General features: G+C 39.2%; 2 protein-coding genes across 3 annotated transcripts; both read right to left on the reverse strand.

Annotated features, from left to right (window-relative positions):
• Positions 1-895: 895 nt before the first annotated feature.
• LOC122821006 (transmembrane protein 184C-like) lies at positions 896-7,551 on the reverse strand. Its single transcript, XM_044098794.1, has 12 exons — positions 7,135-7,551; positions 5,773-5,935; positions 5,549-5,679; positions 4,594-4,630; positions 3,623-3,828; positions 3,468-3,542; positions 2,645-2,738; positions 2,428-2,540; positions 2,250-2,349; positions 1,816-1,893; positions 1,647-1,740; positions 896-1,419 (listed from the first exon to the last, which is right to left on the reverse strand). Exons 2-12 carry the CDS (start codon positions 5,887-5,889, stop codon positions 1,151-1,153), a joined length of 1,314 nt encoding a protein of 437 aa, XP_043954729.1. The 5' UTR covers positions 5,890-5,935; positions 7,135-7,551; the 3' UTR covers positions 896-1,150.
• A 123-nt stretch (positions 7,552-7,674) lies between these two features.
• On the reverse strand, positions 7,675-23,438 carry LOC122820998 (endothelin receptor type B-like). 2 transcript variants are annotated; one of them, XM_044098784.1, is made up of 9 exons: positions 23,086-23,438; positions 20,834-21,590; positions 19,555-19,682; positions 18,831-19,029; positions 15,882-16,034; positions 14,762-14,895; positions 14,568-14,676; positions 12,295-12,422; positions 9,148-9,278 (listed from the first exon to the last, which is right to left on the reverse strand). In XM_044098784.1, exons 2-8 carry the CDS (start codon positions 21,407-21,409, stop codon positions 12,303-12,305), a joined length of 1,419 nt encoding a protein of 472 aa, XP_043954719.1. In that variant the 5' UTR covers positions 21,410-21,590; positions 23,086-23,438; the 3' UTR covers positions 9,148-9,278; positions 12,295-12,302. The 2 variants fall into 2 exon arrangements, with proteins under 2 accessions (XP_043954720.1, XP_043954719.1); XM_044098785.1 differs by lacking the exon at positions 12,295-12,422 and having other exon boundaries at positions 7,675-9,278.
• Between the last annotated feature and the right edge of the window lie 746 nt (positions 23,439-24,184).

Consider the following 24,184-nt stretch of genomic DNA (forward strand, 5'->3'; position numbering starts at 1 on the left):
ACTACAGAAAAAAAGTTTGATTTTTAGATGAGGGTTCTGTTCATAAAAGAATAATCACGAATAAGTAAATATTTGCAAGATAATAACAGGACTTTTCATAAAAACAACTTGTTTTTCTTTCATAATATGATTATCTATAAGCAGATTAAAGTCTTTTTTTTACTAAGAGGATTTGTTTTATTCCATTTCTCACATTGGCAATTTAATTATATGTTTGTTTATGTATTGTTTTATATAATTTTAAAACAATTATTTCTCAGTTGCACTGTAATGGACTGCCATCTAGTGGACAAAAAGTAGAATACAATTATTACATATGCAGGAACAGAAGTTTATCTTTCACCTCATCTAAAAGTAACAGTCAGAGATGAACAGAACAAAAGTAGTTCAACATATTTTTACTCAATTAAGAGTAAAACGTATTTGGTAAAAGTCTGCTCAAGTACTGAGTAACTGATCAAATTATCAATCATTTAATATTTAAAAATTACATAACAGACGTACCAAAATATAGTGTTATATGGAAATTTTGGTATTTTAAGGACAAAAATGACGATGATTCATTAGTAAAAAAAATAACAAAATCAGGCAAAAGAACATTTTTCCAAATCTTTCAATAAAATAAAAAGTAAAACTAATAGTGATAACAACATATCACCACTAAATCTGTTTCTGTGTCTGGCAAAGATGTATTTTCATTCAGTGGGTAGAAAATCCAGAAATTTACTGAATAAGAGTAGAAATACTTCATCATAAAATTACTCAAGTGAAAAGCACAGTGTAATAAAAATTATTTTTTTTAAAAAGTTACTCTAGTAAATGTAACTAGTTCCTACCCAACTGGTATCAGTGTTTGAAAATATTGCAGCATAATAATAGAACCAGTTTGAGTTAATTCAGGTGTTTTTATGTTTTTATTTGAGTTGGACAAACAGTTTAAACTTTCTGAAGGATTCAACATTATGAAGCACAAAACTGAAACAACAAGCAGCTTCCCTCAGACATTTATCAAAACCACAGCAAAATACAGATTACAAACGTTTACATCTTCACCTTAAAATAATACCAGCTTCTGAACAAACATGGCTTTGACCTCAGAGTGGGTTCGCTCTGTTTCAGTTTTCTATCGTAGATTCAGAGTTTAGATCTGTTAATGTCCCGGCTGCGGAGGCGTGCAGTCGCTGTCGTCCTCCCAGGACGACGACGTGAAACCTGCCGGGGCGGAGATGGAGTGAGGGGCGGTGGTGTGGCCCAGGCCCTGGTACCGACCCACTGAAGACGGGGAGGAGGGCATGGAGGTCGCCGCGGCAACGACGGCATCCTGGGAGGTGGAGTTCAGCAGGCCGGTGTGCTCAGTGTGCTCGGGTCGAGCCGCTGCGCCGAAGTACATCTTGTTGGGACGTCCCAGGAAAGTACGACCTGCAGGGAGTAAAAGATTTAAAAAAGGTTCCAGTTTTATTGGTAGATAATTTCACTTATAACAAGATTTGTTTCTCTGTTTCTGAAATGAAGAAACACCAATAACATGGAGAGTATCAGAAGGAAATTTTAAGTTTGGGAAAAGATAAAAAGCTGTGCTATGTAGTGATGCTACATTATATGTGAAAAATAAATGGAGACAAATGAAACCTGCTAACGATGCTTACCAACATGGCGGACCTGCTCAGTTACATCAGCTCTGATGTCTGAGAAATCCCACATGGCCAGAAAACTGTCGAAGCACGAACCTTCCTCTGCTTCCTGCAGGAAAACAGAAAGAAACACATGGATGGATGATGAATGGATGGATGGATGGATGGATGGATGGATGGTTACCTGGACGTAGGGTTTGTAGGTAAAGGTGTAGTGGTGAGCGATAGCAGCAAGGAACATTTCTATGCAGATGATAAAATCCTGTGAAATCAGACAATAAATCAATAAATCAGTTCAAACTGCAACAGAGAAACATTTTTTTCTCGTCACACCAGTCATGTGATCAACAACCAGCTGTTACTACTGGTGGAAACAACAAAGAAGACGACAGGAAGTGGTTGGAGAATGATGAATGTTTTTTAATGACTTCCAGCGTGAACAAACTTATTCATGTGTGATTTTAATTTCTTTTCTTATTTCTTATTATTTCTTATTTAATGGAAACATCACAACTGTGAAATTCTTGGGGGGTTTTTAGCCTAATATCAACAATATTTTGTGCACATTTGTATTGGAAACCCAGCAAGTCTTAGAAAAGTCTTAAAATATGTTCTGACCTGCAGTCCAGTGGCTACGGCCTCCACGCTGTCCCAGTCCCAGGTGTGTTTGTCAGAAATCACTCCCACTTTCACCAGGAACGCTATAAAAACCGCCTGCCTGCAGGGAAACCAACAGCGCTCACCGTTTGATCTAAAACAGAACCAGACACTGATGGAGTCCGGCCTCCAGTCCTACCAGAACGAGACAAACACCACCAGTTTGACGCAGAGGAACTTCCCCACAGGCCTGATGGGAGTCAGCTCGTCTCTGAGGGCTTTGTACAGCAGAACCAGGCAGTACATGGCGAACTGGACCCACAGAGACATGAACCAGACAGGAGAGCAACTGGACCAACGTTTACGGATCATTTTTCATTTTTATTTGGGTGTGTTGTGTTGATGTTTGTGTTTACCAGCTGGGAAATGTTGTTGACTATAACCAGGTAGGACCAGGCGTTTCTGAAGCTGAAGTTGGCTTCATCATAAACACCACAGAGCTGGCAGATGCTGCAGGAACAAAAAGATCCAGTCAGTATCAAAAATACTCTGACGAGCTGAGAAGTGCAGCAACTAAAGCTTAAAATAACTTTAAAAGTGGCCTGTTATGCTTCTTTGAACAGATAAGAATAGAGTAATGGCCTATTCCAAACATGTTCATTACATTTTTCCACAAAATCATTCTTAGATAATTGAGTTTCAGTCTAATCAATTCTGCCTATTTGAGCTGTTTTAGGGTCTCTGTCACTTCAAATCCAAATAAGCTCAACTTAAACTCAACGTCTGCAGTCGCACGTGAAAATAAAAGCAAATAAAACCGTACATCTGTGAAAAGCAGAAGTGGAGCCTCCTGCACAGCCAACAAGAATACAGCGAGTGGTTTCTGGATGCTGAGTCAACAACAAAACGGTTGTCTTTCCCAGCAGCCATTATACACCGTATAGAGCGGTAAAACCAGCTGACCAAACGTGCTGGAACTCAGTTTGGGGTTGCTAGGTAACAGGACTGGACTCGGCTGGGGTTCCAGTCTGACTTAAGATTCTGGAGGTTTTTGAAACGGCTCATTTTCCAGACACCTAAAAACATTAACTTACTGCCAAAATGTGACCAGATGTTTTTTTTTTACAGCAAATAAAGACGTTAAAAATGTTTAATTTTGTAAAACAGAACTGGTGATTGAATGATTTATAATGTGCAGGAATAAAAATATTTTTAAGAAGTAAGGAGACTTTTACTTACAGGGCTATCACCGTGGTAACGGGTCGGACCACGGTGTACTGCAGGACTCCCAGCTTGCACCGGAACAGCAGCACCCTGTCAGAGAGATAAATAGAACATAAAATCCTTCGTCTCCACCGGCTCACTCTGCGGCGCGGCGCGGCGGCTCGTCTTACTCTCCCATGGGCCACGGCGGGCAGCAGCAGAGCGGCGGCAGGTGCGGCTGCTGCTGCTGCACCTCCAGCATCAGCACCAGGCTCGGGTACTGGTTGCTCAGGAAGTTGAGCAGGAACACCAGGAAGTTGTAGATGACGAAGGCCTCGTAGCATTCCCTGCACGTGTCCACGTAGATGGCCAGGCTGGGGTAGCGCAGGGCCAGCCACTGGGCGCAGCGAGGAAGAGGAGAGAGGAAGGTCTGAGTCAGGTGAGGAACGGAGCTACAATGCTGCCACACTGTAAAACATTTCAGCTGCATTTAGTTGTCTTTACTATTTTATACTGTTTAAGTCAAATAAGTTTTAGATTTTGAACCTAAATTTGAGAATTTGCCAAAGATAAACTAATTTATTAATTTTGTTAAACCTCCAAGAGTTTAATAAACTAGAGTTTTCAGGTTAACACTTAAAAAACTGAAAGAAGAAAAAGACAGGAGTGGGAACTGTTTCCCAGAATGCTTAGCGGTGTGTTTAGTATCCCAAGATGGAAGTGCATCACATTGATCTGTTTTATTTTTCTGTCCTGTTCACACTAAATGTTGTTGAGCTGAATTAATTTGATTAATAAAAATTATTCTCAGATCAGAAATTTAGTTCCTGCAATTTGAAACAAGAATTTAAATTATTCTGAAGTAAAATATGTAGTTATTTTAACTTGATATTAACCGGGTGGAGACAGTTTTTCTTGCATATTGTGAAATAATTATTTGGTTTAAATTGCAGCTTTAAGTTAAAATTCAACATTAATGAAGTTAAAAAACAATGTTTAGACAACTTGTCTCTTGTTTTTCACGAACTTTAATTTCTGAGTTTAAACCAAAACTATTTTCTTGTCGACTTAAGATGCATTTTCATGGCAGCAGGTGGAAGTTCAAGTTAAATCACCTTTAGATGTTTTACAGTGTCTCATTATCGTCTCATTATTGACTCACGCTGTCCAAACTGTAGATGGGCACCATCCACAGGATCCTGCAAGACCAAACAAACCAGAAACTTTAAGAATTTCTGCCAGGTTTGACTTGTCATGCACTTTATTTTTCTTTTTGTGGAAAATCTGAAAGTTTCAGAAACTTCCTGAATGTCGTTATTATCTGCGTTTTATTCCCTGAAACTATAAATTTTGGATTATTCCTCTTTTGTTTTATGAATTTCTTCAGAGGATTAAAGTGCATGAAAATAATTTACCAATACAAATTACAACATGTAGTTAAAATTATATAATTTAGAATATGCATCCTGACTGGAGTCATTTGTCAGATTAAAAGTGTCTTTTGAAAAATTAATAACTATTAAGCATATAATCAATATTTTTATGTGTCTGGTGTAATATTCTAATTTTAAATTTCATGTTTTCATGAACTGTAACCAGAAAACCATCATAACTAAAAGAAATAAAATGTGATAAATTCACACTTTGATTCAAAACACGACTAGATAAATACGGCTGCTCCTCTCTAACATCAACTCACAACTGAAATTTTAATCATTGCCAAAGTTTTTCTGCTCTTCTTCATCACTAAAACGTTTAGCTGGTTGTAACTTGATGGATGAACCTAAAGAATAAATCAGATTTCTGAGGGGCCTGGCCCCCATGAACCCACCCCTGAATCCGCCCATGCTTCAAACGTTGCTGCTTTCTGTAGCAGAAAATATATGTTGTTTTCATTAATCTGTAAACAACTGAGTCATTAAGCGTTTATTAGAAATAAAAGGTTGATTTAATTTTTGTAAGAGTCAGTGCCCCCCATGAACCCAGCCCTGAATCCGCATCTGTCAGTTTTTTTAGGTTTAGAAAGCTTTTCTATTGAGTTCAGTTAGCTGAACCCACATTTAGAAGAATCTTGGAGTTAAAACTTGGTGAATCGAGTTGATGGTGTTTATTTTCACCTGATGATGGGTTTCTGCAGCTCCGGCTGGGTGTAGTGCACCATGTGCTGCAGGATCCCCAACAGGGAAATGGGGATTGTGAGGAACACGAACACTCCGGCTATGAACCAGGCTTTACTGTGAGTCCCGACCTGCGCAGACAGAGCAGCAGAACCTCTTTGGGTCAAGACGTTTGGACCGGATGAGGCTCGTACCAGAGTCCAGGTGAGTCAGCAGGAGGTCACCTTGTCCTTCTGGAGCTCCCAGACGCACAGCGGCACCACGGCCACCAGCAGGAGGGCGTACAGAACCAGAACCAGCGGACGGATCCATCTCCTCCACTCTGCACAGGTACACGGCATGACGGCTGCTTTTCCCTGAGTGCGGACTTACAGGCTCATCCTAAACCTTAAAGACAGACAGACCTCTAGAGCTGGTTGATTAACTTAACTAGAAAATATTATTATTATTATTATTATTATTATTATTATTATTATTATTATTATTATTATTATTATTATTATTATATACGAGATTATTGTTGTAATAATGTACACCTAAACTTTCAAAAATAGATACAACAGCAACACTTGTAAGATATATTTATTTAAGGTTATTTTTGTTTACTTTTGTACTTGTTTTGTTCTCTGCAATTAAAAATGGCATAATTCGAATTAAATTGAGTCAAAACAAAATCCAAAGTTAAAAGAAAATATTTTCATAAAGCCTGGAGACTAAATTACAGTAGAGAAATAAGAGCTGGATTCACATTTCTGCTGAATGACAGTAAAAGAGTCTAACAGCAGAACTAACCTGTAAAATAAAATCAAGTTTTTCTTGTTATTAAAATATATATATATATATATATATATATATATATATATATATATATATATATATATATATATATATATATATATATATATATATATATATATATATATATATATATATATATACATAAATGACACAAAATCTGCATATAGTTTAATAAATTACCACACAAATTAAAGTGCAAGTAAAAGTTTGTAGCCATTTAACACAAGTCAAGTTTTATGTGTTATTTAAACAATTCAGTATGAATCTAAAACCATAAATGTGTTAAAATCATCTTCATACAGTAGATTAATGAATCACCACTCAAATTATGTTTGAATAAGTTTTTAATATTAAGCTAAATATCACAGAATATAAAGTTTAGTTTCTGAAGTGAATCCAATGTTGAGTTTTATTTTATTTTATTATTATTTTTTTTTTTTTTATTGTATTCAACCACAACCAAACTGTTGGTGAGTTCTGCAGCTTTTTAAATGTCAAACTTCATCCATTCGGCTGAAACTGTTTGGAAATGTTAGAAAAAATAAAACTGGATCGAGACTTTAACATGGTTGTTTTTCTCTGGAGCCACGTTGGATCTGTTGGGTCATCAGTCACACCAACATGAACGTTTCTAACGTTTCACATTTCTGACGTCATGTTTCAGCCGTTAGCATTAAAAACGTGTTTGGTTTTGACTAAAATGAAAACATTTACCATTTAAAGACTGAAACAGCGAAAGTATAAACAGCTCAAAACATGGAGATGTTGGTGCAGCTGAAGGTGTTTACTTGCAGTGACGCTCGGCCTGTTTCCACCCTGGGTCCTGTCTCTGTTTCTAGGCAACGCATCCCCCCTCCATCCGAAACCGCTAAACCGCCGCTCGGCAGTCCGTCAATCCGCCCCGCTCTGATCAGTGATCGATTAATCCACACAACGGGCCGTCGGGTCCGCAGGTGCCGCTCAGCAGCTGTGCCCCGCCGATCCGCTCCTGTCTGCCGCCTTTACGGCCCGACGTCACCGGAGGAAGCAGCGGCAGCTCCGGTCTGCCCGTCGGTCACATGGTGGGTGGGGGACCGTCACAGGCTGCGCTGCTAGCAGGCTAATCAGGTTAAAGGAGCCGGAGACCCGTTCAGGGACCTCCAGCCAGTGGAAAGAAAATAAACCTGGAAAATATAAAATATTTCTGAAGAGTCTCAACCAAGTAACTGTAGTGTAAAAGTAACTACGTGTGAAAGAGCCCAGAAAGATGTGAGCATGTTTAAATTACTAAATAAAAACTGATAGAGCAGGAAATTAATCAGTCGCAAATAAAGCAAATATTCATTATGTACTTTAAGGGTTATGTAACTTTATTGATAAACACAACATCTAATAAAAACAACAAACAAACAGAAATAAAAACAAACACATTAAAATGGCTTCTTAAAGCCTCACATCTGACTTTATACATCATTATGTTTAGAATGAAAAGATTAAATAAAATGGGTGTAATACAAACTTCAGCCCCCAGAGGCCGCTAAAGGACAAGTTACGCGTCTTTTCCTTGTATCTTCACAAACTTATTGGAGTTTTAAATATTTTAAACAAGGTAAATAAGCAGATCGAGTAAAAAAATCTGATTTTTATTTATATTCCTGCTTTAATTCTTTTTCAGAGCCACAGCGTTTCTGTTAAGAGAGAAACTGTTGTTGTTTTGGGACCAAAAGCAAAACAGATTTAATCTCTAACTTTCCCATGACTTCACCCACAGTCTCATGCAGTGTATGTAGAAACCTTTACGTCCATCCTGTCCGTGTTAATGAGGTAAACTCTGCAGAAATCATCTCTGGGATTTTCACTTCCTCCTACAGGAACTACGTCTTGATTAGTGGTTCAGATCTAAGGGAAGCCGGCTGGTTCTGACTGACAAAGACAAACAAGAACCTTAACTGTCCGCACAGTTCTTCAATCGGGTCAAATTAATTTTATATCAATATTATATTGCAGCAACATAGCCTCACTCTGAATATTTTTGATACAATTTATTTTACTAATTAATTATCCTTACAATTAATCAGATTTCATGTCACATTTTACTCATTTTTCATATCAAATCATTAGCCTATCGATGAGTAAAACATTTTAGTTTGTGGCATCAGGAGTTTCCCTTTGGACATGGAGGTGAAATTTATCTCAGCTGTTTAAAAGAAGCTCAGTGATAAATAAGTAATATATGCTGTCGAGTAAAAATGGAGGTTGTATGTATGTACACTCTGCTTGAAGCTGCAGTCTTGTTTTGAAAATAACATCTTCCTGTTTACAGAGGCCATGATCAGAAAAGACGTAAAAATAAAATAAAACGTTTTAATCCATCATGTTACAAGGAAGCATGAATACAGTGGCTCCAGTGAACTTTTACTGTCAAAACTGCTGGACATTTTAGCCTTTTTACTCTGGGTATCTTTTATTATTTTATGGTAAAATATTTGCTTATCTTTTAAATACAAGTGTAATTTTTAGTATTCCTGGTTTAACTAGATGGCGTTGTTGAACATTAGTTTTATCCACGACCTCTTCCTTACACCTTCTTCATGAGAACCAGTAATATCATCTATTTCATTTAAATATTATTGTGAATTGCACTTTTAGGTTCTCAAACAAGGTGGATGAGGTTAAAGTTAATCATCTAAACTCAGTTTTTCATCTCCTTTCTGGGAAAAACTGCTCAAATACTATCTAAAATATCTACTTTTCCCGACGTCTTAACTGTTTCCCCAAAACTGGAGGAGCTCAAATAAGATCCATCATAACTTTCTGAGTCATATGTGAAAACATTTCTGTGGAGGCGAGTCCTTCAGTGGTCGCTGTTTTTTAAATGCTGACTGGTCCCACGTTGGAGAGTCGGCAGGGTGCTGGAGTAAGGCCGAGAGTACCAGCAGCAAAACAGCATCTTCTACAGGGAGACGGAGAGACACAGACAGGCAGGGTCATCCCTTTTGCTCTGTTCAAAATGTTCAGTCTCAGCTGGACAAAAAAGTCTTTGAGTCATACAGAATTTTCTCATAGCCTTCAAAATGCTTTTCTGATTGTAAGCAAAATAACTGTGGAATTAGGGATGACTCAAGACTTTTGCACAACACCGTAGCAATAGAAGACACTTCTGAGCTCATGCCAAGTGCTTAACAAGTCAAAATTATGTTTTTCTTTCCATTAAAACATTCAAATATGAGGTCAAATCAAATGTTTCTGAAATATAAGTGACAGTATCATCTGTGTATAACGTGATAAAAGTTACTGGAAACATAATTACAGTAAATATGATTGATTTTATTAAACAGACCTGGTTTCTGTCAGCTTGTCTGAATAATGTTTTCTATCCTTCATCCAGACACTGGGAAGCTGTTTCTGAATCTGTGTTGCACCATTTAATTCAGTCAGTCTAAACACATCCTCTAACATCAGGAACATTAAATAATTGAAGCACAATTATTGAAGCAGATCAATGCTTCATTGAAGCATTGATCTGCTTCAGTGAAGTTCAGTATATCTCATCTTCTCTTCTCTTTCTGAAAATCAAGTAGAAAGAAGCAACAGTGAAGGATGGAACCAAGACTATTAACTTTTTCTTATTATTAAATGCCAGTGACTGTCGCTGCTGTTTAAATCCGTACTGTGTCTTTAAAATTGTTTCTGATGGACCAAAGAAAACCGACAGCAGATTTACTACCAGATTCTGGTCTCTTTCATATTAATGTCTGAACTCGCCGTTTTTAAACAATCTTTATTTCAGTATTTGTGACGCCAGCTGTTTTATGACAACTTAATTCCCAGTAAACAGGCTTGACCTTTCTTGACCCGATGGGTTTCTAATCTCCAAGGCCGAGGCAAGATAACCTGGATAACATGCTGAAACTTTAAGCATTTTAGTCCTGGACTAGAGCCACAAAGCCAAATTCAACCGAGTCAGCTGCTTTCGCAGACAGGAGGAGAACGTCCCAGCTGGAAATACTTTCCATCAGAAAGAAGATAAAGCTGCCAGCGGTCACTGTGACACCAAAAAATACATTTAAATACAATCCTATTGCCAGAATAAAACTACAACTCCACTTAAAATGTAAATTATGGGACTTAGATTAAACATAACATTCTCTTTACACTATAAACATGGTCTGTTTAGTCAACAGGGACACAGAAAAGGCTAAACTAGCATCTTCTAGATTTTAGAAGAACCTTTGAAAATTGTTATCTTAAATACAATTAAATAATAACTTAAGAGACAGAGAGAAGTCTAACAGAAGGATTAAAAATCTAAAGTTAAACTTTTTAAAATTTAATCTAATTTATGATGATGGAAAATAAACTTATCCAGATATATTCATAACATCATTTGGGTAAAATGACTTTCTGCAGCATCACTGTCTCTTTCTGAAAACATTTGGGACAAAATGAAAGAAAAAATACAATACCTGGTTTTAGCAGCTGAAATTGAAGAAAAAAAGGTAAAACATTTTAAAATGTAAATTTTAAATTTAAATTTTTCCCCAATTTTATGTTTTTTAAATCTGATCGTTTTAACTATTTTTTTTCTTGTGTTGCTTCCTTCTCAATCTGAAGTCTTCAGCAGCACATTTTGAATAACATTTCAGCTGATTTGGGTTTGGGTCTGCTTTCTGATTCCTCAGTCCCAGTTAGCATTAGCTACAGAACCGGTTGGATTGTCTTTGTTTCCTTATGTATGGGCTGCAAAGTGTGAAATTCAAACACAAAAGATTTAGCAGTTTTTTGATATTTACCTTACTTTTCTCACATTTTGTGCACTTTCATCACGTTTAAAATGGAAATGTATAAAAATAACTGTCCTGTATCACCATGTTTACAACAGAAAAGCTAATCGGTTTTGTTAGTAACACTAATTACGCAGTTGTAAAACATGGCGCCATAATTTTTGAAAAATTGCAACATTTGGTACATTTTCAGCTGGAGTGGTTTGCTTTCACACTGCACTGTATGGATCAAACCCTGTGAGGAACCTAGTCACCCTCCCCAACAGTGGTGGCGCTGCACCGGGAGAAAACTTCTGAAGGAAACTACAGAAAACCTCTGAAGAAGAAACTGAGCACAACTGAACCCTCACAAAATGTAAGCAAAAATTGAGTGATGTGAGATTTTAGCAGTTGTAGGATTTCTCTTTTGTCTTTGGTAAATAGCCACATGCATTTTCTCCCACTAACACTAGACTCTCCCATGTTTGTTTTGGTTGTGTTTACCCACAATGCCCTGCTCTGTAGTCCACTTCCTGCTTTTGGAGCTGTCCCCGGTCTGCTTGGCGTTCGCATTCAAACCGCACCAGAGTTCACGTCAACCGAACTGAAGTCTGGGCTTCTAGGCAAACCAGAGTTCACATTTTTGGTCCACATTAGAGTTGAATTGTGCATTCACACCTCCTCAAATGAACCGGACTTTCTAGGCCAACGCAGACAGATTCAAAGGCAAATTCAACCGAGTCAGCTGCTTTCGCAGACAGGAGGAGAACGTCCCAGCTGGAAATACTTTCCATCAGAAAGAAGATAAAGCTGCCAGCGGTCACTGTGACACCAAAAAATACATTTAAATACAATCCTATTGCCAGAATAAAACTACAACTCCACTTAAAATGTAAATTTTAAGTGGATGTTTTTCTGTAGTCAATACAAAACTTTAATGAAAGATGAGTCATTAAAGTTCTGTATTGACTACAGAAAACCGAACTCCTGCACCACACCTGACATATCCCCTCTGCCACACATTGAGGAAGCATTAGAGGCCTTGGGCTAAATACTTCTCCAGACTGGATCCAGCGACAGGTTACTGGCAGCGCAAGACAAACACAAAACTCCATTCAGAGCCCACCGGGCTATTTGAGGCCAACAGAACGCCATTCGGGCTTCAGAATACTCCATTCATTCCTCCCAGATCTGAATTTCACTCACCTGCTCAGTTACCTTGATGACCTCATAATATTTTCTAAAACATTTGAGGAGAATCTGGAACACATCCAGCTGGTCTTTGATGTGCCAGTAGATGAAGGAGGAGGTGCAGTATCTGGACCACATGGTGTCTGCAGAGGGAATCAAGAAACAGATCCAGGATGTCCCTTATTTTTTATTTTATCCACCTTCATCATTTAACAGAACACTGAGGCTGTGTAAGTCAAATGCACGTTTTTGGGGCGATTTAGCAGTTTTGGCGAAACAACAAACAAAGAAAACATAAAAAACTATATTTACATTATATTTAATCCAGAGTGGCTCTTTGCTCTTGCATGATTCCACTGAAACGTGGAAACGGAACGGAGCGGATCTCCTCTCTGCTGCATGACGAGCAGTCAGTCGTTTCTGAGCCGTGTGCGCGGTTGGGATTTCAGAGTCAAGCTTAGTGATTGCCTACATTTCTTGTGACAAATTCCTTTATTCCCCACAATCCTATTGGATACTAGAATGTCTGATGAGCTGGTTGGAGGCCTTCTTACTCCATCAGTGCAGCCTCCACACACCTGTCAGTGCGATACCGAGTGGCAATCACAATGAGTGTCCTCTCAACCTTATCTAATTTGTGTCACATAATCGGTGTTCACAATCTGAACACTGTTTCCCGCCGACACTGTGTGACACCAAGTACACACACATGTGGTCATAAAAGTGTATCCTTGTGTGGATGACTAAAGGCCAACGCTGAGGCCTTTAGGCTTTTGGAGAACTCTACAGCTGATAACAGAGATTCTACTGGTCAAATATGTGCCAGGAAATCAAATCTTGGTGTCAGCAGTATGAAGACGAAGGACGACTCCCACAAAAAGTGTCGGAGCTCCTCTTGTCAGCATCCACAGCAGTCGCCCCATGGAACGTGTATCTACAGACTTTCTCTGCCTGGAGAAGTCGTTGAAAATATACTTGTTGTTACTTATCGTTTCCTCATGGTGCTCAAGCCAGCACCATCAACGACCACAGAGTGGGTTCTGAGGTTGTGTGGAGGAATTTATCGAGTGGTAAATATTCTGTACGTTTATAGCGCTTTATCAAGTCCAGAGATTCCCAAAGTGCTTCATACTACATTCGGTCATTCACCCATTCACACACACACATTCACTCTGATGGTGGCGCGCCGCTGAGCGAGGCAAGGCTGCCATGCACCAGCGCCACCGGGCCCTCTGACCTCCACCAGCAGGCATGGGGGGTGAAGAACAGCAACCCACTGAGAGCAGGACAAACTTCTACCACCACCATCATCATCGTTCCTTCTGCTTTCCAGAAAATCTCCATGCCGATCAAGACACAACGCAAATCCTGCTGCTGTTTCAGCCTCATTGTGATGAAATAAGCTAAAGAACCATTTTGGCTGGTGTAGCTGACATTTAGACAAACCGTTAGCGGTTAATATTGGATGTGTGACCATCCCATGATTTAGACGACTGAATCAAAGATACTTGTTTCCTTGGTTTTCCTTTTCAGCATCACTTGTACATTTAACATTTAGGACGTTATGTTGACAACCTGACAGCTAAAACCAGTGGTGACCATCGCTGGTCATGCAGCTTTCTGCTGGAGGCCGAGATCTCATCACATCACCCTGAAACGTGTTTAAGCATGAAAGTAAACCAACAACAAGACGTTATAAACCATCCGTTTCCATGGCAACAGACCTCATTCAAAAGGAGTTCCCAGAGACACAACACTGGACACGAGTTGAAGATTTCAAAATCAAATATTTTTCTCCACCGCAATGAAATTCTTGGGTGGAACAAACGTGCCTGTCTTCCTACGCCTGGAGTGACATACGATTTACTTAGATGAAAGTGTGTTAGATGTGAGAAAAGAAAGCTAAATATATATATATTAAAAAAAACTGCCTGCTGAATCTTTTGCATTCAAATTTTGCTTTTGGTGCAGCACATTCATGAAGCAACATAATATGGAGCTAAAGGGGAAGATTTGTCCTTAGATTCCCAGAATATAAAAACAACAAGACAGTAAACATGTCACTCCTGAGTGGAGTACTCCTCTTAACCAGAAAGCCTCTACTGACTTCCCACAAACACTGTATCAGAGGTCGCGACCTTTCTGTGTTTAATCATTTCCGACCCCCAGCTTTAGATCTGTCTCTCATGACCCCGTGACCTCACTGTGACGTCGCACTGACCCAGGACGAAGCACAGAGTCTCTTGCTACGTAACAAACCAGGAAGCCATAAAACAAGACATCCTTACCGTGAAATAGTGCCTGTACTTCCTGGAGACAAAGAAGAGGATGATGGGGTTGATGCAGGAGTTGACGGTCGCCAAGTTGATGCTGAAGTAGTCGAGCACCAGCAGTATGCTGCAACCGACAGCAGGCGAGGCGTTCAGAACAAAACCACAAATTTAAAAATGACTCGGCCTTCGGTTTAAGGCTTGGCGCTCACTTCAGTAATTCACAGCGGCCGGGGTCGTTGGGGTCGTAGATCGTCAACTTCAGCAACTTACTGAAGTGAAGAGGAAACCAGCAGAGGGCAAAGATCACCACCAGGCAGAAGACAGACTTGGCCACTTCGCGGCGCTGCAGAGAGGACATTTATTCAAAGCTTAGTGTGTTTGAAGAGCTTATTTACTTAAATTCAGATTATTAACTTCTGCATGTACAACAACAGTCGTCAAAACTTTCTACAATCATGGAGTCTCAGTTCATCCTCAGGAACAATTTACTGATTCTTGAAGGAGCCGCGTTCTCCTGTTCACAGAATTATATTAAATATAGACAAGACGGGAACGTCCAAGAATCATCCGGCCCAGAAACTGTCACAATAACACATTTTAATGGACAATAAACTGTCCCAGCAGTTATTGCAATAAACAAAAATATTGTTGACTGAGAGCATTTTTAAGTAATCTAATGGTATGAGTAATAATGCAAGAACAGATTCTCAAATATCCGTAAACTTTATAGTCTAATGAAAATTTAACACACAAACTGGAGAACATTGTAACGACTTAAAATAAACAAAACAGAAATAACAAATAAAATTAATTATGAAGACTGTAAACAAAATTGTCCTTCAGAGAGAAGGGCTAGTTGAGACCAAAGCACCAGAATGAAGACTTTTGTCACAAAGATTTGGTAGAAATAGATCAGAAAAATAGAACAGCAATAAATCACAGAAATGAAGTTTGACTAAAATGCAGCTTCATTAAGTATTCACCATTCCTTTAATCCAGGGATGTCCAAAGATTTTGCTGACAGGTCACAAAATTCATTGAATTAAAATGCAAAAATTAATTTAATTACATTTTTTTGTTTTGTTTTACTTCCTCAACATTAATAGTTTTTATAAAATGTGTGTGACATTCAAGATGCAAAACATAAAAAAGGCTTAGAACTGTTGCCTCATTAGAAAAAAACAATTTACAAATTGTTTTATATTTTGTAGGCCAGTTTTTTAATCAATCTTGACTTGTGGTCTGGGGCCAAAGAAAATCATTTCCAGGGTCACAAACGGCCTCCAGGCCACGCTTTGGACACCCCTGCTGTAATCATATTCTGTGCACCTGCTTCAGCTGTTCACCCAGTGACCGCTTTAGATCGCCCTTCTCGTGCCGGAGCAACTCGTGACTCATGAGGCCGTAGAAAATCGCCGAGCAGGTCAGAGGGATGCAGAAGTAGAAGCCAAATATCCACCAATCCTTGAAGCTGATGTAGTACTGAAAATAGAAAAGTTAAAGGTGATGTTTTGCTTCAGGATAGATCTACGGGCTATACCAAACATGTTCCTCATAATGTTTTGCACAGATAATGGGATTTTAGTGCTCAGTTCTGCCTGTATTGAAGTGTCTTTGAGAATGAGCTGTTCTAGGGCCTCCGTCACTTTAAATCCAAAAATGTTGCTGCTGGCCTGCCCCTTTGTCGTTCAGATCAATTAGCTTGAATAATAGCTAATAATAGCCACGAAAAAAACTGAAAAAAACAACTTGGGAAAACAATTTCAGTCGTTCCGTTCAATACTCCCGTCCCTCACTCCCGATGTCCATCGTGACTTAACAATCTTGATGTTTTTGAAACGGCTCATTTTACAGACATCAACTAACATTAACTAACATTATTCTAAGCAGTTGGTCTATTTTCAGAAGCAGCTGAGACACAAATGGAAGTATGGATAGTGAATTTTGCATAGTGCTGAGTCACCTCTGTGCAGAAGACGGAGAACCCGTCAGACTGGCTGTGTTTTACTAACAAGGCCCCAAAGAATGTTATGTAAACATGAAACTGAAATTTTATATCTCATTCCGAAACTCTGGCTCCTAAAACAACAATCCTGTGTTTTAGAATGTGCTGGATTCTGCTTGGGTTGCTATGCAACGGGGCAGAGTTCTGCTTGGGTTGCTATGCAACGGGGCAGAGTTCTGCTTGGGTTGCTATGCAACGGGGCAGAGTTCTGCTTGGGTTGCTATGCAACGGGGCAGAGTTCTGCTTGGGTTGCTATGCAACGGGGCAGAGTTCTGCTTGGGTTGCTATGCAACGGGGCAGAGTTCTGCTTGGGTTGCTACGGGCAGAGTTCTGCTTGGGTTGCTATAGCAACGGGCAGAGTTCTGCTTGGGTTGCTATGCAACGGGGCAGAGTTCTGCTTGGGTTGCTATGCAACGGGGCAGAGTTCTGCTTGGGTTGCTATGCAACGGGGCAGAGTTCTGCTTGGGTTGCTATGCAACGGGGCAGAGTTCTGCTTGGGTTGCTATGCAACGGGGCAGAGTTCTGCTTGGGTTGCTATGCAACGGGGCAGAGTTCTGCTTGGGTTGCTATGCAACGGGGCAGAGTTCTGCTTGGGTTGCTAGGTAGCAGCGAGGTGCTCGTCGAATGTGATTTCACAATCAGGATGTCTTTGAAAACTGTTCACTTTCCAGACACTGAACAATATCAACGTATTGCCAACAGAACGACTGGGTGTTTTTTGAAGCTGTTGGAACCCAAATGGAAGTTGGAAAAACATGAAAAATGTGACGTTTGCATGATGATCCCACATGTGCAAAACCTCTATTTCCGACATAAGCGTACGTTGTAAACCTATAATTTACTTGACTTACTGTGTCTTCTAAGTCTGGTTGTTAACTCATCGCTTTGCTAACTGCATTACAGAAATTCATTCATGCTGGTTCCCTGATCCTCCCGGACGTTTGCTGACTTCCCACAATGACTCTTTTCCTGCCTAATTCCTCTGATTAGATTTCACTCAGGAGATAAGCAGCAGCCTTTCCACTCTCTTCCTTTTGTCTTCTTTGGTGTAGACATAAATGAATGACTGCATGGATTTCACTCAGGCAACAAAACAAACATTTGAGATGAAACATACTGCAGAATAAAGGCGACGTTAAAAGGCTTATTGAAGGAGCAACACGACCAAACCGGAAGAGAGAAAAAAGAAAACTGATTGGATAACTGGAGCAGAAAAATGGCAAAGTGGTTAAATGAAAAGTCTGTAGAATGTACTAATTTTATTATCCTAATCATTAGAATAAATGATAGCATAATCGATTACTACAATAATTGTTAGTTGCAGCTCTATTATAGTTATAAAATAGACATAGTTATGTTGTCATAGTTATTGTTATGGTGGAAAACAGCAGCACTGTTATAACAGTTGGATAAATTCATTTAGAGCAGGAATATAAATCTCACTTTGTGTTACAGGTTGTAACACAAGCAGAGCTGAAAACTGAAGCTCACTGGGTTAAATAAGAACAGCAAAGAAGCAACATGATAACAGACTGATGTCTGTGTACCTAACCCTTTTATCCTGATACTCAACATTTAATTCAAATTGTATTTCACTGATTAAAAGGTTATTATAACTGTTGCATCAGTTTTGGTTTTAGTAGCAGCGTGAAAAGTGGTTGGCCGTAAATCACCTGACCTGAGTTCAGATTTAAGTGGCTGCCTGCAGCAGGTTTGTAAACAGGAAATGCAGCTAAACTAAACTATCTGAGTCAAAGAGGTGGAGGAAGTGGAGCCAGCGGTTGGAGGCCGACCGTCAAGCTGTGCAGTTGGACACCAGTGGTGGTAAAAGTAGTTTAATTTACTCTCCACTGGCCAAAACTTAGACGAAACGGCACAACTATGGTCACTCGTTCCTTTATAAGAAGATATGCTGTTCAAAGCATCTTTGAAACGGTGGAGCCCACAGAGAATTATCGTTGGGGTGAGCAGACCAGTAAGAATTACTGGAGTCAAAAAACCAATTTGACAGAATTGGGATTGGGTCACTTCAGGCTGCAGTGTGAACGCAGACTATGTTTGTATGAACATGATTCTCTAAGGGGTCCATGGCCCCCTCTTGCCTCTCTTTAGGGGCGCCACTGCTTTGTTCATCGGTGAAGCTTTACAAAAGCAGCAACCAGCTCTCTCTTTAACTCCTCAGATGTCTGTTAACAGACACAGCTACACCCTGACACGTAAACGCCTCCCACACACACAGTCAGCTCCAGCCTGTAAACACACACATGACTCACTTTCAAGAAGGAGTTCTCGGGTCTCACTAGGCAGGTACTAATGGTAACGTTGTTGATATGGAAGCGGTGCAGGTTGAAGCCGATGGCCTCCGGCACGGCCAGTAAGGCAGACAGCATCCAGATCACGGCGATCTGCACCATCGTTTCCTTGGGGATGCCGTTGCACTGAATCCGAGACCAGGACACCACCGCACGATACCTGCACACAAAATGGAACCAGTTTTAGGTTCACTAACGGTTTATTAACATAAACAATGTTGTATGCTCTGGTTGTTTTAGTGCTACAAACACAGAACCTTCAGTTCCACCTCATTAAATCTCGTCAAGTTGTGACCACAAGTTTTATTTGGGCTTTTATGCAAAAACATCACATCTTACCAAATTATATTTGGTCTAGTTTCTCCTGCAAACATCTCAGTACACTTGAAATAAAACAAAACTAACTTAAAAATAACTTTACAGACATAAAGAGCTCGATTTAAGTCAATAATTCCTTAATATTTCTTTTTTAAATACTAGTTGCAATGGCGTATTTCTTTCCACATACAACACATTTATCTTATGATTTCTTCAAAACAACCAAGAATATTATGACTTTATTTTTGTAACTTTACAACTCTATTCTTCTAACATTATGACTTTATTCTACTACTTGTTTTTCATTTTCTTGACCCGAACACTCGGCCGTATGAGTCGCTGTGGACGTTGTGTGTTTGTGGGTTACCTGTCCACACTGAGAGCAATCAGGTTGAGGACGGTGATGCCGACTGAAGTCTTCTGTATGAACGGTAACAACTTACAGAGGAACTGACCAAGCGGTTGGTCGGCGAATGGGAACTTCATTGCCAGGAGCTGAACACAAGAAAACACCAACAAAGCTTCAGCAGGTTGACAAAGTGCCGCAAAGTCTCTGTGATTTGTGTGGGTGGGGTGTTTTAGGGAAAAAAAATCACTTCTGGACAGGTTGTTAAAATTTTGACAGCTTTTTGCTACATTTGGTGAGTTTTTAGAAAGGATTCCTAGAAAAAATATTGTGAAATAATTGTGTGTTGCTGAAAAGCACAAGGTTTTAATGAAATGTTGTGTTATTGCATTTATTAATTTATTTTGAAATGTCTATAATCTGTTGTGCGCGACATCATCAATGATTACTCATTGTTTAGTCAAGTGTCACTATGTAAGTATTTATTTCTAAACATATATCCCCGTGTAAAATCGTGACTTAAATGGTGTCACACAATCTGGTTCTGGTCAGAATAATGGGACAAAATGAAGGACGACCAGAAATGTTGTGAATTGTCACATTGTAAATCTGGTGCTATTAACATGAGTTTCATTGGGGGTTGAGATTAGTTGTTTTTATACCTGATAGCCCAGCAGACTTGGTTTGTTTGTAACATTTACCAAATTTTCAGCTGGTGCGGTTCGATTTCACACTGTACTGTCAAACGATCCAAACTAGAAATCCTGTTCCTCTCCTCACCTTAGGGGGCGCTGCACCAACAACTACTGAAGGAAGCGACTCAAAAACCACAGAAGAAGAGAGTCAGCACAACTTTCTTTTTCATAAAATGTAAATAAAAATGGTGTAGAGATTTTAGCGGATGTAGGATTTCTCTTTTGTCTTTGGTAAATAACCACAGGCAATTTCTAGACTCTCACATGTTTGTTTTGGTTGAATTTACCCAGATAGCCCTGAGCTATAGTCCACTTCCTGCTTCTGGAGCGGTCTGCGGTTCGCTTGGCGTTCACATTTGCACCAGAGCTCACTTCAACCGAACCGGGACCGAGGTTTTTCGAGATTGCTTCAACGTTTGCTTTTTTGGCCATCTCCCCAGACAAACTGGGTTTTCAAGGTAAACAAACTGGAGTTCAATTAAAGTGGATTAAACAGGTCTGGTGTGAATGCACCTTCAGATCTGGTAACCCTATATGGCCCAAAATGAAGATGGGTTTGACAGCCCTGAGTTAAGCTACAGGTGAAAACACATGAGGAGCTGTACCTTGTAGACATTGATTGGGCCGTCTATGACGATGTATAGTATGTCTCCCATGGCGAGGCTGGCTATCAGAGCGTTGGGTCCGTTCCTCATGCTTTTATTTTGGCAGATAATCCTCAACAGGGTGACGTTGCCGATGATCCCCACAGCAAAGATCAGGAAGGAGAACGCCGTGTTGATGTACTTGAAGATGGCTCTTATTGACATTTCCTGGGTGCACTTAGGGCGGACTGGCGGCTTAAGGTGAGAAGAGTTGTGGAAACTTGCAAGTTTTCTAACATGTTTGGCCCTCAGTTTGTTCTCAGCCTTCAGGTTTTCTGCTTCGGAGTCCAACAAGACAGACGGTTCATTCACGGTCTCTTGCCACATGTGCGTCTCTGCGTTTGTAGGACGACTGGTGCTGGGGAGTTCAGATAACGTCACCTCTGACTGGAGAGGCCGAGGCGTGAAGCTGCGTACGCCGCCAACATGAGAGACAAACAGGAAACACCAGACAAGCAGCGGTGAGAGGAACATGGTCTTCCCTGGTTTCACTGTGAAACCTTTTGCTGAGTCAACATCCTGAACTCCAGAAACCATCCTGAACTCTGCTGGGAAATCCTTGAACTGACTGGAGAAAGTACTTACAGAAGTTGCTTGGTGTTCTCAAAACCAAACTAGGATCTGTTGATAGCAGAACCTTATAATGAAAGCACAAATATGTCTAACTGATTCAACATGAACTAGGAGCTTACAGATTGATTTGTTGTTTGGAGATAATCTGGGAAAAAAAGAAAAACAAATCTGTTAGTTTGTGCAGACACGATTAACCACGATTTCAAGACCTTGCTTGTTTTTTTGACAGAGTAGTAACAGGAATACTTTCCAGATGTATAATAAAACTTTAGATCTGAAGCATTACAAACTTCAAAACTCAGAAAACCCCAAAAGCAATTTTTTATGAATGTTTTTAATGCTTAAAGGCAGAAAACAATCATCGGGAAAAAAAGTTCTGAATAAAAAGTCTATAAAATTTACCACCACACACCATTCTGTTACTATTTATGGTTCCTACTGGGAACATAAAATGTCGTCAAACAGATTATTTAAATGAAGTTGGGGCACCTTCAATGACGACCCTACCCTAACCCACATCAGGCGAACTCATGTTAATTCATCTCTGATTTAATGAGTTCCAACATTTATTTTCCCTTTGAGATCAATAAAGTGCTTTTTAATTTTAAGAAAGTTAAGAATATGAGGCATAATTAAAATCACCAGATATTGCCACAAAGGCATTGGGGTGTTGTGTCTGTATCCTAGCAACAACGGAACCGATGACATCACAGGCTGAAGTTTGACTGTAAAAAGTTGCTAATATAACACTGGCGATGAACTCTCTCTGTAAACAAAATGGAGTTCAACGTTTGGACTGCAGAGGCAACATTTTTCATCATTTATTTTCCTGGTCAGAAACAAATTTTCCCCTTTTCAATAAATTACTATAATTTTTTCTGATCATATAATTTCAGCTTTTGCAATATTAAGCAGGTACTCACTACTGTAAACCATCCTTTTGCTATGGTTACTTGCTAAAACAGCAATATATATATATGTGTGTGTGTGTGTGTGTGTGTGTGTGCGTGGGTGTGTGTGTGTGTGTGTGTGTGTATATATATATATACATAACGTGTACACGTTATTTTTCCATGCAGAAAAGCCTGAATAAAAGTTTGAAAAAATCTCAATGAGTTAATAACTCTGAACAATTTGAATTAAGTTGACATGGGTTATAACATTTAATATCCCTTTGGGACCAATAAAGCATTTTGGATATGAATTTCAAATGTGCTGCTAGAATTTTCTGGATTAAACACAAGAAGTACTTCCTGGCTTCAAAATAAAATGAAGATTAAAGATGCTACAATAATCATTTACTTTTAAGTTTAACTAAAATGTACATTTATTGTCCTTACTTCCTAATGTTTAAATCTGACCACAGCACACCGCTAGCTAAAAGTTTTAGTTAGATTTATAATCTTTCAAAACCACAATAGGTTGAAAAACTATAACATTTGGTCTGTGTACAAACATGACAAAATAATCTGGATTTAGCACTAAAAAATCTTAGATTACGCTGCTGTAAAGAGTTTATTTCTGTAATAAAAACATTTTTTAGCTAAAAAAAACAAACCAAAAACACCACACATTTCTCTCTAAATGTTTTTCTGAATCATCGGAAAGAAGGTTATTGAAGAAAAAAACTCAAATCTCACCTGTTTCTATTTGTCTGCTCTTTATTTTTATTTTTTTCCAAATATATTCCATGTAAGGTTGTGGGACAAAGCAGCACAAAAAAGGACAAGTGTGCCGTTCAGGGTCGAGACAAATCTGGTCCAGACGGTTGGGTTCTGGTTCGTACTCATCCCTTATTCACGGCTCTCTCCTCCTTCTTTCCCCTCCTCCTGTCATCGCTCATTAGCTGCTTTTCTGCTTCCCTTCTTTGTCGCCTGGCTCTGGTGCCGCCCTTTCACCTCTCCGTCATTTCTCCTGCTTTCTAATCCTCCGTTTCACTCGGAGGACGATAACTTGCCTTTTGTTTTCACGTCGCCATGGCAACTCAGAGTTGAGTCGAAAATTTGCGACTTTTGGAAATTCTCCGAGTTTCGAAAGTCTTTTCTTTTTTTAACATTTATTAAACTTGTAAATCTCTAAATTTAATCTAGATTAATCTGACATTTTTAAAGTTTTCTTTGGCACAGCTTTACTCATTTTTGTTCTTCGGCCCTAATCCGCCATATTGCAGTAAACCAGTTTGCATGCACGTCACGCGCCGCATAGAGGCGCCATGTTCGAAGAGGCGCCAAAGCGATACCGAAAATCTCCAAAATTGTCTAGAAAAAACCCCAATAAAATCTCAGTTTTTATTTTTTTTTTAAATAAATTTAAAAAATCTGAATTTTTGACATTAATATCATAAATTGTGTAGGAAAATTCTTTAAACATCTAAACATTTCTGAGTGTTTTTCTCATACATGTTTAACTTTTGAAGCTATGAAATTTCTGAGAATCTCATACTTTAGGAGTTCTTGGGCAGAAATGTACTCTTCTTTTCTATCTACAATGGCCTTAACACCCCTTTGTAAAAAACTGCAATACTCTAGAAATTTTAAGAATAAATGACTTCATTGAAAAGGTTTTCAAAATAGGTCCATGACTCATATGATGGTCACAAATGTACTGCAGTGAGGTCATGAGATTTATGTCATTTTATAGACTTAAAGAAGTTAAGTATTTATTAGTTTTTGGGGGGGGGTTTGCATTTGACTGGTTTCCTTTTCTAAAATACAACTCAATAAAAAGAGAAAGTTAGGA

The sequence above is a fragment of the Gambusia affinis genome, linkage group LG18, assembly GCF_019740435.1.
Source record: "Gambusia affinis linkage group LG18, SWU_Gaff_1.0, whole genome shotgun sequence".
Taxonomy (NCBI): Eukaryota; Metazoa; Chordata; class Actinopteri; order Cyprinodontiformes; family Poeciliidae; genus Gambusia; species Gambusia affinis.